The 15202-nt window shown below is 38.1% G+C and overlaps 1 protein-coding gene across 9 annotated transcripts in view; it reads right to left on the reverse strand.

Moving 5' to 3' along the window:
* APC (APC regulator of WNT signaling pathway) overlaps positions 1-15202 on the reverse strand; it is a 122600-nt gene that overhangs the window by 20415 nt on the left and 86983 nt on the right. For 6 of the 9 annotated variants that reach the window (XM_046666130.1, XM_046666133.1, XM_046666132.1 and 3 more), the window contains 6 exons: positions 11116-11214; positions 7709-8087; positions 5909-6004; positions 4555-4608; positions 803-942; positions 154-231 (listed from right to left, as the gene is read on the reverse strand). In XM_046666130.1, coding sequence (XP_046522086.1) covers positions 154-231; positions 803-942; positions 4555-4608; positions 5909-6004; positions 7709-8087; positions 11116-11214 — 846 coding nt within the window. The remainder of the gene's footprint in view (positions 1-153; positions 232-802; positions 943-4554; positions 4609-5908; positions 6005-7708; positions 8088-11115; positions 11215-15202) is intronic. The other 3 variants (XM_046666137.1, XM_046666138.1, XM_046666136.1) reach the window with 3 other exon arrangements.

A 15202-nucleotide genomic window follows, 5' to 3' on the forward strand; every position in this document is an offset into this window, starting at 1 on the left:
TGGAATTCCTACAATTTTTTCCTTTATTCTGGTATTAATGTAATCATAATTTAACCATGAGATACTAAATACTGAGCCACAGATTAAATTAATCTAAATCAGGACATTAACCTGCCAATATCCAAGAAAAACATTTGAAATTCTGAGTAATACCTGCTGTAAGTCCTCACTTTCAGATTTTAGTTGGGCCACAAGCGCTCTCATGCAGCCTTTCATAGAGCACAGTGTAGCCTGTAAAATTAGATATGGAAGAGAGGGTCAGTGTCAAAGCAACCTGAAGCTGTGCTGTATTTTTGACTACTAAACTTCAAATCCAGTTTTAATTGTCTCATTTTAATAATAACTAATATTTTACCCATAAAAAATTTAGAATCAGATTATATAAACGAAAGACAAATAACCCTCCTAATACTTTGCCATCTGTTCTTCTCTTGGCAAACTGGAAAAATAAAGTGAATAAATCATGAGAAATGATAAGCAAAGGGTTTTAAAGTCTCTTATCTGGATGGAACTAATATGTTTCTAACACTTGCACTGGCCATCAGAATCTTCAGATTTTTGCTCTCATTCCTAGGAACAGTGTGATTTAAATGTGATTACGTAAATCCACTACTGTGTTCCATCTTTTGCCTTTCTTTAGGCAGACAACCAAATGAGTAAAGATATGCAGTTGGGTGTGAAGTTTAGGTTTTTATTAGTCAATGTTTAATGAGAAGAGTAACAAAATCAGTGAAGTAGCTTATATAAAAGCAAACGAACTCATACCTGAGGTATCTTAAGAAATGGATCTTATAAAACATACCTTGTTGGCTACATCTCCAAAAGTCAAGTTTGTCAAAGCCATTCCAGCATATCGTCTTAATGTAATACTGTAGTGGTCATTAGTAAGCCCATACATTTCACAGTCCACTTGCAATAACTCTGCAATGGCCTGCAGTCCCCCTAATTCAAAAAGGGCAAGAGGAAAAAGATAATAATCTAAAATAAAACAAATTGGTACCATGTTTATAACTTAAATATTAGGGAAAAGATCTCAAAGAATGAGAATATATGGCTTAAACTTGTCTTTAGAATTACAAGCTACAAAAACTGTTAGAAAGGACTTTTTTGTAATATACTTGAAAAGTACAACCGACAACTATTCCATTTTCTGCCAGTTTCTCCACCCTCCAGCCCTTTGCCTTGCTGAATGAAATGAGCATTATACTCTCTTTACTGCACATACACTGTATCTTGTCAACGATGAAGAAGGCTACTTTCTAACACTAGGTCTTCTTGAATGTAAGCAGAAAAAGGTAACATTTTTATTATTAGGACTTTATAAACACTCTTCACTGTTGCACCCTCTGGCCTAATCACTTCAATATTTTTTTTATCTGTTGAATAATTATCTTTAGGAATACTGAAACTTCTAAGTGAAACTGTGCATGAAGCAAAGCTTATTTTTTTATGAAAAAAGAACTATCTGTTCAACTTATTACTAAGTTCTATAAAACTACTTATGTTTTTAAAAAAATTTCTTACTTTTCTTTGATACTCACAAGTGTCAAATACCAACTATATTAAGGTTTAGTATTTTCTTTCTCTTTGATTCCCACCATTGGGTGTGCTCAACAATACCCACAGTGGTCAACACTAGGAAGGCAAGGAGGAAAATGAAGGGAAAAGAGGAGGAAAGACATAAAGGAAGGCGTAGTGAAAAAACAAAAGGCAAAGCAAAATGGTGAGGGAGTAAACAAAAAGAAAAATAAAAATGCATATGGGGCTATTCAAAATATCATTCATCATCAGTATTAATCATCATGGGACTGGGGATATTGTTTTGTCACAGAGAAGTGGCTTAGACAGAAAAGAAGATGAATATGAACAGGCAATTCTTAGATATTGTAAGTCTAATCAGTCAAGTCATTAATCTGAAAGAGAACCTGTACATTTAGTATTTTGGCAAATGATGTAGAAGGGTCAGTATGTAGAGGAATCTGCAAGTTTGCAAGACAGAGTTCTATCTTAGGTCAAGAATTCCAGGCTAGGGGATTCAAGTGTAGAAGATTTGTGCAAATCTTTATGACTAGCAGAAATGACAGATGAGTTTGAATGTAGATAAGTGAAAATTAATTTGGTTAAGGAAAATCCAAACCATATTTAGGAAGATTTTCCTCCATCCACCCATGATGATGGAAAAATATATAGCTGTGAACAAAATACAGTCACTGTTTTTATGGATCTTATAGATTAGAGCAAAGATAGATGTTGAACAACTAATTTAACTGCGATGGGTTGTGTAGAAGCCCAAGGCAAGGTAGCAGGTGAACTTAATCTAGACTCGGGGGGTGGGGGGGAGGGGCGGGGCACAGACAGGAAAAAGGCTGAGGAAATAATGTCTAAGTTGAGACTTAAAGGATGAATGAATATCTAAAAAGGGTGTGGCAGGAACAATGAAGCATTTTAGCCAGATGAAACAGCATGTGCAAGGGCCCTGGGCCTGAAATGTAGAGCAACAAGGAGAGGGTTACAAGATGAAGCTACAAAAATTGGTAGAGGCCAGATCATGCAAGACTTTATGTCTCACACTAAGGATTTTAGGGAGGGGAAGGAACAAGTAGGTGTGTTCTAAATAGATTCCAATGGTTGCAGAGTGCAGAATGGATTATGACTGGAAATGGGGAGACAGGTAAGACAAAGTACTGCAGATAGGAGAGACTATAGGTGGCTTGGACTGGGAATGAAAACAAGAGCAGTGATTTGAGATATATTAAAGTAGTCAGTTACTAGATGTAGGGGACAAGGATCAAGTCATGGATGTCTTCCAAAATTCTGGCTTGAGCAAGACTGGAATGCCATTTTCTGAGAAAAGGAACCCTCGGAGAGACAGAGATCTGGGGATGCAGGAAATAACAAATTCAGTTTGTGACAGCTGAGTTAGAGCTGTCTGAAAGTCATCAGAGTGAAGATGATGTAAATTTGAAAAACCACTGTAACTGAAGCCATGGAGTGGAGGATACTGCCTAGGGAGAGAGGAAGAGAGCCTAGGACAGGGCTTGGAGGAATTCCGCCATTTAATACTTGGGTAAAGAAAAGGAGCCAGTAAAAGAACTGAACACTTTGACCCAGGAAATTGACCTGGGGGTCACTGTTGACCTGAAGACAGTGGCCCTGTGTACTGATGAGATCATCAAAATGCTGAGCATTATAAAGCAGACTATCAAGACCAAAACAAAACATACTATGCTTTGAGCCTACATAAAATCCTGCCTGGTGTAGCAATACCTGTGATAAAGGTCCCAAGAAGGCACTAAATGAGCAAAGAGTTGAATATTCTTGTATGGAAAAACTAAAAATCTTAGGATTTGATCCTGAAAACAAAGAATAAAGAAGGATGTAGTTGATATAAACAAAACCATGAAGAACATGGCTAATGAAAAAAGAACGTTCAATAAAATTTAGGATATCAGATAAAAGAGAAAGCCCTTTATAATTTCAGGCAAATAAAGACATCTCAGTGAATTTTAAGGCAAAGAATATAATTCATACATTAAAATTATAAATGGATTCACAAAAATATTATGCAAATTGATGACTGATGGAATAAAAACTAGGTTGCCCTAAGAAAAATCAGTATGTTGCAAGGTAATGCAAAGATGATGAGCATGTCCTTCCACATTTTTCTTGGAGTCTCTGTTAGAAAATAGTGGTCCAGATGGACCAAATATTATCCAATATGGTATCTCATAACCTTATAGATAGTAGAGGACCAATGGCTTCAGGTGACATTCAACAAAATCTTTAATTTAGACTTATCAAAAAAAGATAACAGAAAGATGACACAATTTTTTAAAGTATATTATTTTTCTTTTAGTTGGTTTAGCTAGTCACCATTAGCATGAAATGCTTCATTGTAAAATAAATATTAGGGGCCCAACATCAATATTCTATAGATTGGTGTTTCACAAAATTTCCTGATCATAAGAATCACCTGGGTCACTTGTTAAATATGATTCCTAGGTCCCCCCTCTGGAGCTTCTGTTTTACCCAGCCTGCTTCTACAGGGCTTCTACATGGTTCTACATTGTTTGACAAGTGCCTCTGGTGATCATTATGATCTGGTTTGGGAAACACGAAGACAAATAAACCCTGAATTCCTTGAGAGTCAGGACCACATCTTAATCATTTTCATATCTAGTGCCTAGCACAGTTTCTGGGACAGAGCTGGGAATTAATAAATGTATACATCACTGACATTATAGTCTAAAACTTGCAATACTAATAGGTACAAACTTAAATGACCCTGATAGTTGTAGAATCTTCTCGTACGTCCAAATGACAGTCCCAACTGACTGGGCTTAGGAATCTCCCTTTACCTACTTGGGACTTTTTTCCCCTTATCCCTCACTGTCAGATACCTTGTGCTGTCTTACTCTATTTCTCCATAATGCACAAACCTTTATCCTTCTTTTGCTCCAGTGCAAATTCAGAGGCTAGGAGTGAGAAGAAGGTAATCCGCTGTGGCTACGTCCCCAACAGTCACACCCCCAGAGGCCCCAACCTGCTCCTCACCTGAAAGCCCCTGCCCTAGCTCCTGTGATGAAATGCCCCGGGTAGCCTTCCTACCTGAAGAAGGAAGAGGAACAAATACTGAGTCTAGGTTTACTTTGAAATTCAGATGATTAATGTGTCAGTCCTAGTCTACAGTCCATTTGGAACACAGGGACATTTATAGAAAAACCTTTCCGGTAGCTTTAAATTGGATTAATTTTCCTGTTTCTTCATTATTTTTACCCCCTTCCCATTACTACTAGCATTAAAAAAAACATCCAAACTTAAAATTTTCACAAATGCTGAGATTGTATTGAGGAGGGGAGAACTCATAAGATTACACTCAGTTCCACAGGAGGCTGGGCGTGGGTGGGGGAAGGAAGAGAATCAGGTGGGCCAATTGTGAGGGCCTGCAGGAAGAAATGCCGGGCTGGAGGGCAGGCCTGAAATCACAAGTGCATAGCCTCCCAGTGATGACTCTGAGGAGACAATACTCATTTTGGCTGTTCAGGTTCTCTGGGTTTAAGAGTCTCGTGACCTTGTCACTTTTAAGGTAAATGATGAACGACAATGATGAGGGTGATAGGAAAACAAAGTGGGAGCTGGAATGTAACGTAACATAAACAGCACAAAAAGCAAGGGTACAGCTACACTAAGATGGAAACTCAGTGTGCGGTTCTTGCTTGTGGCATGACTAGAGAGATCCAGTTCACATGAGATGGCTCAGCATGATGCAATTTATAAATACCACCTGTGCAAAATGAACCTAGAAATCAAAGAAAAACTGTTACATGAAAAATGGGGTGCAGAAATGCAGGTTACATAAGATTTAGAGTGTGGGATAACACATACCTAAAAGAGTAATCCTTCCAAAATTAATGGAATGTTTCTACTTTAAATTAGACCATAATGCTTTCTATATTCACCAGTTTCGAAGATATCATGCTGCTTATCATGAAAATCCAGTAGGGTATTGATAACCACAAAGATAAATGAGACTCTTAATAATAATTCCTTCTGGTGCCTATGAGAAGTGATTGAGTGCGAAAACAATGAAGTAGGCTCCACATTTCAAAATAATTCAAATTACTCTCTCCATCAATAGTCACACAGGGTCTCCCTTGGCAATAGGGGCAAAGAGTGGCCTATCTAGTAATTTTCTCAATCTTTGACTCAGATTTTGAAACTCCAAGATAGCCTATAAAAGGGTAGCAGTTTTTGTCACTTAGAACATTTTCTCCTCTGAAAACCAGAGAATAATCATTTGCTACAAGGAGGAAGCATCTGGTAATAAAAGTTAGTGGTCTTATATTCCAATTCAACAATGATGAAAATCTTCAGTATTCTTCTACGGCATTAAGCATTTTTGTCTTACCAAGTTCATTCATTGCATGTCTATGCTCTTCATCAAATGAAAGTTTCATTAAAACACACACAGCAGGACAGATCTGATGTTCAACAGGAGCTGGCACTGAAAAAGAAAATTGACATAAACCATAACGTTTTGTTTTCTCAAAAGCAATGATATTTATTATACTTAAAAAATATGCAGGGCTGACTAATATATCCCTAATGCATAGTAGTTTAGTGGATCAACAAATATTTTCTGAATAAATGAATATTATAAATATGGAAGAGAAAATGAGGAAAGGGTTTTTCTTGGTTCCAAAAAAATGTTTCCACTCATCTGCCCTTGACTAAGTCTGCTAGAATAAGTCCATTGCAGGTTTATGCTATAATTCAAATAATAATTTTAAATTATATGGACTATATGAAAGAATATAAGTATTTTGGTATAAAGCTGTTTAATTTTGTTCATAATTTTTATTTAAACTACTGTCACGAGTGTGGTTTAAAAGCACATGGCTGTGTGCAAAAGTAGTAGAGAAACCTAGTACAACCCTAGGAGAGAAAGTTTACTATATAGACAGATGCTAGATAGTAAACAAAAATGTAAAGAAAAGGTGTCCAAGGAAAAGTATCTCCACATTTAATACTATGCACAAGGTCTCAAAACTCATTATTTGAAATAAAATTTAAAAAGCAAGTCTATTTTTCAGAAGTAATAATATTAATTTATTCTATATAACTTTCTAGAGAACAGGTATCAAGAGCACAAGATGCGAGTCAAAGAAAACAAGTCAGAAAGACAATGTTCTCCCAGTAAAGTATCTTATTAGTTCTCCTCATCTCTAAGACAGATATAAAGGACTATTTCTGCTGTTCTCTTATTCTTCAAAATTTTTAGATTTCAAATAAATTCACCTCTATATCTAAGCTAAAAGAAAATCTTCTAAAGCTTCATAGATTATGTTCTCACCATCACTCCTCTCCTGCTCCTCAAATCAACAGGTTGACACAACAGTCCTTTGTCGTGTATGTGTGTGTATGAATGCTTGTGTGTGTGGTCTTGGTGAAAGGAAGGTCTTACCTTATATACTTACTGCTTTTGGTTCTTGCTACAGGAATGAAGTAAGGTATATCCCCAAGGGTCCCAACTCCCATGTTCCCTGCTCCTGAGGGAGAGGGGCTGGTGGCCAAGGGTGTCTCCCTGAGCAAAGAGCTGGGTGGCTGACAGCCCCTAGCAATTGGGGCCCGTCGCCTGGAGCAGTATGGTGCAGTAGGCTGAGAGTCAGAAGATCTGGCCTCTGTCCCTGGCTCCACCACTTACTAGTTGTGAGACCACAGGCAAGTCTCTTAGCCTCTCTGAGCCTCAGTTTCTTCATCTGTAAAATGGAGATAATAATACCTTCCCTTCCTACTTCACAAGGTTGTTGTGAGGATCAAATAAGAGATATAACACAGCTGTGTATCTACAGAGAAGGTGATATGCAAATGTCAAGATCAGGGCTTGGTCCCTAACAGCAGAAGGAACTTATGTTAAGTCACTTTCCTCAATCTATAAAATAAAAGAGATGGGCAGCATAACTGTTCAAGTTCTTTGCAGATCTACTATGCTATGATGCTATATGTCTGTATATAAGATTTTATTTTGCTAATTTTTTCTAGAAAAATAGAGACTTGACCTTTAAACTATGTTAGCAATGTAGATGGCTAATATGAATTTCCCTTTCCTACTCATAAGGACAACATACTAACTAAAAATGTTTTCTTTTTAAAAACATTTACATTTGCTTTGTAACATGCACTCTGATGTACACTATAGGGAACATACTTGGATTTTTGTCCTGGTCCATGCCTTGTTCGTGGGCTTCCTGCCACTCCCAACAGGTTTCACAGTAAGCTCGTATCTGTTCCAAAAGATGAAGGACTCGGATTTCACGCCTGCCTCTCTTGTCATCAGGCTGTGAGTGAATGATGTTGTGGAGTGCTGCACTGGCCCTGGCCCGAGCCTCTTTACTGCCCCGGGAATTTCCCAACAACACAGAGTCTTTGTCATTGCCATGTAAAAGCTGGATGAGGAGAGGAAGACATCCAGACTGTCGCATGGATATACAGCTGTCTTGGGAGCTAGACATAGCTAGCAAAGTTCGTGACATATCATCCTTATCATGAGTACCAAGCATTGACAACAATGAATACACCATTTCCACCTGTGGGCCAAATGAGTTTAGAAACAAAATTATGACTTTAATATCCAAAAGCTAACACCAATGAAGTGATGAATGGGATATTTACTGTAACTCATTAAAAAAAAAACAAAAACAAAAAACCTTTCCAGGATGAAGTAATGAGCATTATTTCAAAATTCATATAATCACCACCAATTTGTTGATATGAGTAAATAGTAGTAGTAGTACTTATATACAGTGTTGAAAGAGAAAACAGGTTCTTACATACTTAAATTGCTGTTTGTCTGGATCAGCTGGTGACAATCCATTGACTATAATGAATGAAAATCAACTAATTTCTCTCTTTCCCTCTCTCTCTCTCTCACACATACACACAAACACAAACACACACAGAATGAGGAATGTGGTTTATCTAAATTCTTTACACAATTTAAAATTTTATTTTACTTCTTTTAATCTACAACTATAATTAAGTAGAAAACATTTCTCAGTAATTATCATTTACTAAGTACTAGTTCTCAGCAATCACTAACCCTCATCAGATTATAATGATAATATAGTTAAAATTATATGATTTCTCCCTTATACATGTAAAAATATTGTGTCATAAAAAAAGAATGCCACGATCACATAGGGAGTATAAAGCCAGGATTCTTATTCAATTTTTTTTAAACAACTGTTAAGCATCAATTACTCTCTGAAAATGAATTTTAAGGATTTACTTAGAAGCAGATTACAAACAGAAAATAGTACTCTGTTATCCCAGACTGTGATCAGCCTCATTTCAAAGCTTCACGCTATCAATACGTAAAAGTAGAGGCTATTATATAAAAAATGTATCATCTCTATAAATCAGTGGTTCTTAATTGGGGGCAATATTGGCCTCCCACCCCAGACACTTATGTCAATGTCTTGGAGACAGTTTTGGTTGTCACAACTGCGGGAGTAAGTGCTATGGCATCTAGTGGGTAAAGACCAGGGATGCTGCTAAACATCGTACAATGCAACAAAGAATTATCCAGTCAATAGTGCTGAGGTTGAGAAACTCTACTCTAAATGTGTAAATACACACTATTCTTAGATACAAAAGTTTCCGGAAGGCAGGTAAATGGGCTTTCAAATTCTGGCTCTACTATTTACGAGCGAGCTGTGTGACGCTACCCAGTTATCTGATTCCTCTAAGCCCATTTCCTCAGTTGCAAAATGGAGGAATTTACCCAACAGGGTTTTCTCTGTGAAGATTAAATGAAATAATACATGTATAGGGCAGTAGCTGGCATTCAAGAATATACAAAAATCTTAATATTAGCATGCATAAATCACTTCAAAAGAAAACAGTATTCCAGCTGCCAGCTTTCACAACAGTATTGTTGAATATTAGAGATTTTCTTCATAGTAAAAACTATGTTGTTTGTGGACAGATCTGGGGTTGAATTCCAATTTAATTACACAACAGCTGCCTGAACTTTTTCTGTTTCAGTTTTCTCATTTAAAAAAGAGGGACAAGAATATCTTACAAGATTTTTGAGAAGATCAGAGACAATGTACATACAACTTCTAGCACAGTTACTGGCATACTAGAGGTCCCAAGTAGTAGCTATTGTGAGTTATTAAACAGAATGTCTCATATTAACAATATCATTGATGATTCTAAAATTCTTTTCTTTTCTTTTTTTTTTGAGGAAGATTAGCCCTGAGCTAACGGCTGCCAATCCTCCTCCTTTTGCTGAGGAAGGCTGGCCCTGAGCTAACATCCGTGCCCATCTTCTTCTACTTTATATGTGGGAGGCCTACCACAGCATGGCTTGCCAAATAGTGCCATGTCCGCACCCGGGATCCAAACTGGCAAACCCCGGGCCGCTGAAGCAGAATGTGCACACATAACCGCTGCGCCACTGGGTTGGCCCCTAAAATTCTTTTCTTAAATCAACATTAGTTATTTCAGTAATACTTTTCCGAAGAGCTATTATATTATTAAACAGTATGCTGTGAAAACAATGGAATTATTTAGATTTAACTGAAAATGTAGTTTAGTAATATTAGAATTTCACCTTTGTCAATATTAATAGTAAAGCCTCTGGCTTCAAATAACAATAATTATGTTCTTTATAACATACTATTCCCAACTCATAAAATATTTGTTAACATTTGGGAAACCCTTAGAAAGCTCACTTATCAGCACTGGATAACATTCACTTTCAATAACTTTTCCATTCACTTAAATAAATATTTATTAAACACTCATTATGTGCAGGCTCTGTGCTAGATGCTGCAAAAGAGACATAAAAACACCCCCTGTTTTCCAAAAGAGTGTCATGCAAACTGTAGTGATTCAAAGGAGGCAGACAGACTGCATGGGGAGCTGAGAGGACCTTGGCAATCAGACGATGTTTTGTAAAGCAGTAAAACCTGAGAGGAGCTCTGAAGGCTGGCCAGATCCTGACAGCCACTTTGCGGTGGGGCAGAAGGTGGAGGCGTGTGCCACCACAGGCAAGGCGTGGAGGCAGAAAGGCACAGGGAGTGCTTGGGGGGCAGCAAGTAAGCCGGTGTGGCTGGAGCTTGGGGTACTTGCAGAGAAGTGGGCGATAAAGCTGAAAAAGAATAAAAAACTATCTAATTTGGGACTTTTTATAATCCTTATTTTCCCTTTGTCTATGCTTCTTTGTGTAAAAAGAAGTCATTTCTTTAAGAGACTGTGATGATGGAATCAGAATTCTCCTCTAGCTGAATTTAAAAGATGAATGAGGGCCGGCCCAATGGCGCAGCGGTTAAGTGTGCATGTTCTGCTTCAGCGGCTCGGAGTTCACTGGTTTGGATCCCGGGTGCGGACATGGCACCGCTTGACAGGCCATGCTGTGGCAGGAGTCCCACATATAAAGTAGAGGAAGACAGACACAGATGTTAGCTCAGGGCCAGTCTTCCTCAGCAAAAAGAGGAGGATTGGCAGCAGATGCTGGCTCAGGGCCAATCTTCCCTCCAAAAAAAAAACGAAGAATGTTTTAGCAGAATATTCATAGTATTAGTAAGGAGGTTTATAATCTTCTGTTACCTTGGTTCCCAGATGACTTGTCAGCCTTCGAGGAGCAGAGTGTGTGCTACTAGAACTCAAAACACTGGCTGTTTCATGATCCATTCGTGCAGTAGAACCCTAGAAATTAAGCAAATTATAGATAGTATAATTTAGATTATAGATAAACATAGCTAACTTCATGTTAAGGCACTTCTGTCTTTAGGGTAAACAGCTAAATATACCATTAAAAGTGTGAACATAACTGCTCAAAGTGAGTATTTTTATCTATAAACTTATTAAGCAGATTTCAGAGAAAAACTGAAGAATTCTAAGAGTATTATTTTTTCACAGATCAAAAGACATGCAACCACATTCAGTTAAATATAACTTGATAGACAGAAAACTCCTTTGATGGATGAAATGCTCCAAATTACCATAAAACTAATTGTGAATTCAGTATAGTCCAAGCTCTCCAGGAGCTCACAGTATAGAGAGGACTGCATGAAACTTCTACTGGAGAAAAACATGAAAAAATAAATAATTGCAGGGTGGTATGATAAGCACCATAGTAGAAGAATGTATAAAATACTGAGGGAAAACAACTACATGCTTACGAACTATTAAAGGCTGCATAAAATAAGTAACATTAAAGGCAGCCCTTGAATTTTGGGGTAGGAGACTGGTGGAAGAGCCTGTATAAAGGCATAAATATGGAGATCATGGAGTCTAACGTGGGTAGAACACACAGTGTATGGTGGGAGATAAAGGTTGGGTTAAATTATTAAGTGTCTCGTGTCATTTTAAAGATGTTGCTTTCAAGCTGTGGATGTTGCAGAGCCACTAGACTTTAGGCAGGAGAATGGCACAACCAGAATTATGTCTTAAAAAGACTCTAGAGGACAGGATGGAGAGATCACAGGTGGGAAATCAGGGAGAGGATATTTTCAATAGTTCAGTGGTTCTGAAGGCACAAAGTAAGGCTGTGAGAATAGGGAAATGGGGATGCATCATATGTAGGGGATAAAATCAAATGGCTTGCTAACTAATTGATTGTGAGTAAAGAGACGTTGGGAGTCAAGGATAACTTGGTGGTGCTGAGCGTGGATAAATAGGTAGATAATGGTGCCATTAACAGATACATGAAACCAGGAAGAGATGATGGCTTTTCAGTGTGGGAACTGAGCGCATCTTTGAATACACTGACATCCAGTAAGCATGCTCAATGGGCATCTGAAAACAGGATACAATTCTAGACAGGAGTAGGGGCTACAGATAAATACCTGGGACCTATCAAAATATAGGCCGCAGCTAAAGCCACTCATTAATGATTAAGATTAATGATCATAAGAATAGAAATCAATTAGAAAGCAATATTGGTAGGTACTCTGTTGTAGTTCTCAGCTCTTCAAGAGGAAAAACTAGACTATAAGCTCTTGGAGGGCCGAAACGTCATTCTGTTCACATTTGTATTTTCAGGCTCAGAGAAGGTATCCACAAAGTATTCGTTACATTATGAATGAATGAGAAACTAGTAGTAAAATTCATAAGAATATCAGGACCGGGGACACCACTGCTGATTCTAATTGTCTTTCAGGTAAACATGCTCTAGCTAATTGGAGAAGGGAGTGTGATAAAGAGAAAACTATGATGGGAATAACAGGTTTTGAGGATTTTGAGTTGCTATCTCCTACTTTGCAGGGTACAGAGGGTTGGAATGAATCAGTGTCTCTGAATATACCTCATTTCCCTAAATTCTGGAACCAACAGACCTCGTATTTTCCTTTTGTACATAAAGTTCACTTTGGGTGACACATTAAAAACTTCCCTATGAGTCAACAACTGTAACTGTTCATCTGCGAACTTCCACTGGTAGACGACACAGAAAATTGTTAACAAGCATTCCTAACTGATAGTCAGGATTCTAAGAGGTCATGATTAAATGTTCATACAGAGATTTCTGGATTTGTTATAAAAAGCCCTTGAATAGGCAATATCCTGAAGCTCATTTTTAAAAGGGCTGCCTAGAATTTCCACAGACGTCACGTTAAAGGCTAAGGTTAGGTTTTTTGGACTAGGCCACCAAAACATGTTTTAGACCATCATTCACAATAATGTTTTTAGGAGAAAATTACATTGTAAATGTAACTGTAAAAATAAAATTTTTTAATTGTAAAATGCATTCAATCATACACTTAAAATGGATACATTTTATTGTATGTTAATCTTTCCTCAATAAAGTTGATTTTAAGAAGTGCTAGCATGAGAGGTCTTTTTTATGTCTCTTATAGAAAAGCGTGAAGACTCACTTCTTCACCCACATAGGGAAATCTAGGGTTGGATTAAGAATGCCAGTAGAGTTTCAGAGTGGCTACCCTTTCCAGGCTCTACTCCCTTTGTGGGTCTGGACGCTTTATGTTGATTAGCCCTCTAGAGAGACTTCTCAATTGGGAGTAGCTAGTTAGCACTCCTCAGGGCAGGGAGAAGGGGCAGCAGAGGAAGACTCCTTTTGCATCTCTTTCCACTGCCACCAGCTACTGGGTGCTTTTATAATGGTCTTTCAAGTCACAGGCATCCAAACAACAAATATTTATTGAATTTCTGCTACTTTCTAGATACAGTGCTAGTCACTAGGGACATAACTGAAGAAGACATTTCTAACTGCAAACATACTATTTTTGAGGATATCCAGGTTATTTTTACTGTTTGTGGTAGGTAGGCTCTAAGACAACCCCTAATGATCCTTTTCTACTGGTATTCATGTCTTTATGAAATCCCTTCCATTTTAGTATGGGCTAGATTTAATGACTGGCTTATATGAATAGAATGCTGCAGAGTGATAAGTCACTTCCAACATAAGTTTACAAAGACTGTGGCTTCCATCTTAGCCACTGTCTCTTGTTCTCTCTGAGGGAAGAAAGCTACTATGTTACAAACTGCCCTTAGGAGAGGCCCAGTTGGCAAGGAACTGATATCTCTGGCCAATAGCCAGTGAGGACATGAGGCCCGCCAACAGCCACATGAGTGAGCTTAGAAGCAGTTCTTCCCCTAGTCAAGCCTTGAGATCACTGGAGCCCCAGCCAACACCTTGATTGCAAGCTTGTGAGAGACCCTGAAATGGAGTCACATAGCTACAGAAACAACAATAAGTGTTTGTTGTTTTAAGTTGCTAAATTTGTTAAGCAGCAATAGACTACTAACACATTGTTTGAAAGAAGAGAAACTAAGGGTTAAATTATGAAACAAGGGAGAAACTATTTCCACAATAAAACATGTTCCTGATATTCATTTCAGTGTAGACACCAAATCTTCTTTAAGTTTCCATCTTAGTATCTCCCTAAACAGCTCCTTGATTTTGCAACACTACCCCCTCTCCCACTCTAGCTAGCTAGAAGTCCAGATACATTTCTTATAAGGAGACATTGAGAGAACTTTCCCATACATATACTCCCTGAGCCTAGAACTTGGGCCTTGAGGATCTTTCCTGGGCCCTTTTATTATGGCTGAGCCGACATCTTTCAGAAGGACTAGAGTCTCTCTACCTGCAAGAAATGGTAACTTCCTAAGAAGTGTTTCCCAACCAACTCATGACCAAATTCTGAAAAAATTTGAGTGTGATTAACTCTCTCAGAACCTCAAGACCTTTTAAAGAAGTCACGTTGCATATCCTTTGAATCAGCCTTGCTCACTGTCCAAAGATATAACTACTCTCTATATCACTTCTGACTCTCAGCTCTAAAATGTGAGAGACCCTATTTCCCACTGTTTTCTTTCCTATCCAACCTTCCTTGTGGAATCCAGGTTCCATGCCTCATAAACATGTCTACATCCTCAACTTTTCACTGAATGCTCCTTTCACTGGCCTTAACTGAAACTTCACTCTCACAGGACACCAACTCCCCCTGCAGCCCTCTTTTCCACATCCCACATACTTCAGAGTCAGCAGTTGGCATAAGTCAGTGTTTTCCTAACTCTTCAATACTACTTTGAAACCATTAGCCTCCACCTTCCCATAATAGCCCCAAATCTCTTTGCGTTATAATCACCCTTCTCCTTCCCAGTGCTACCATCTACTAAACTCACAATCACTGTCCTCAATCATTAAATACTGTGGCACAAAGGTCACTGA

This window comes from Equus quagga, chromosome 7, assembly GCF_021613505.1.
Source record: "Equus quagga isolate Etosha38 chromosome 7, UCLA_HA_Equagga_1.0, whole genome shotgun sequence".
Classification (NCBI taxonomy): Eukaryota; Metazoa; Chordata; class Mammalia; order Perissodactyla; family Equidae; genus Equus; species Equus quagga.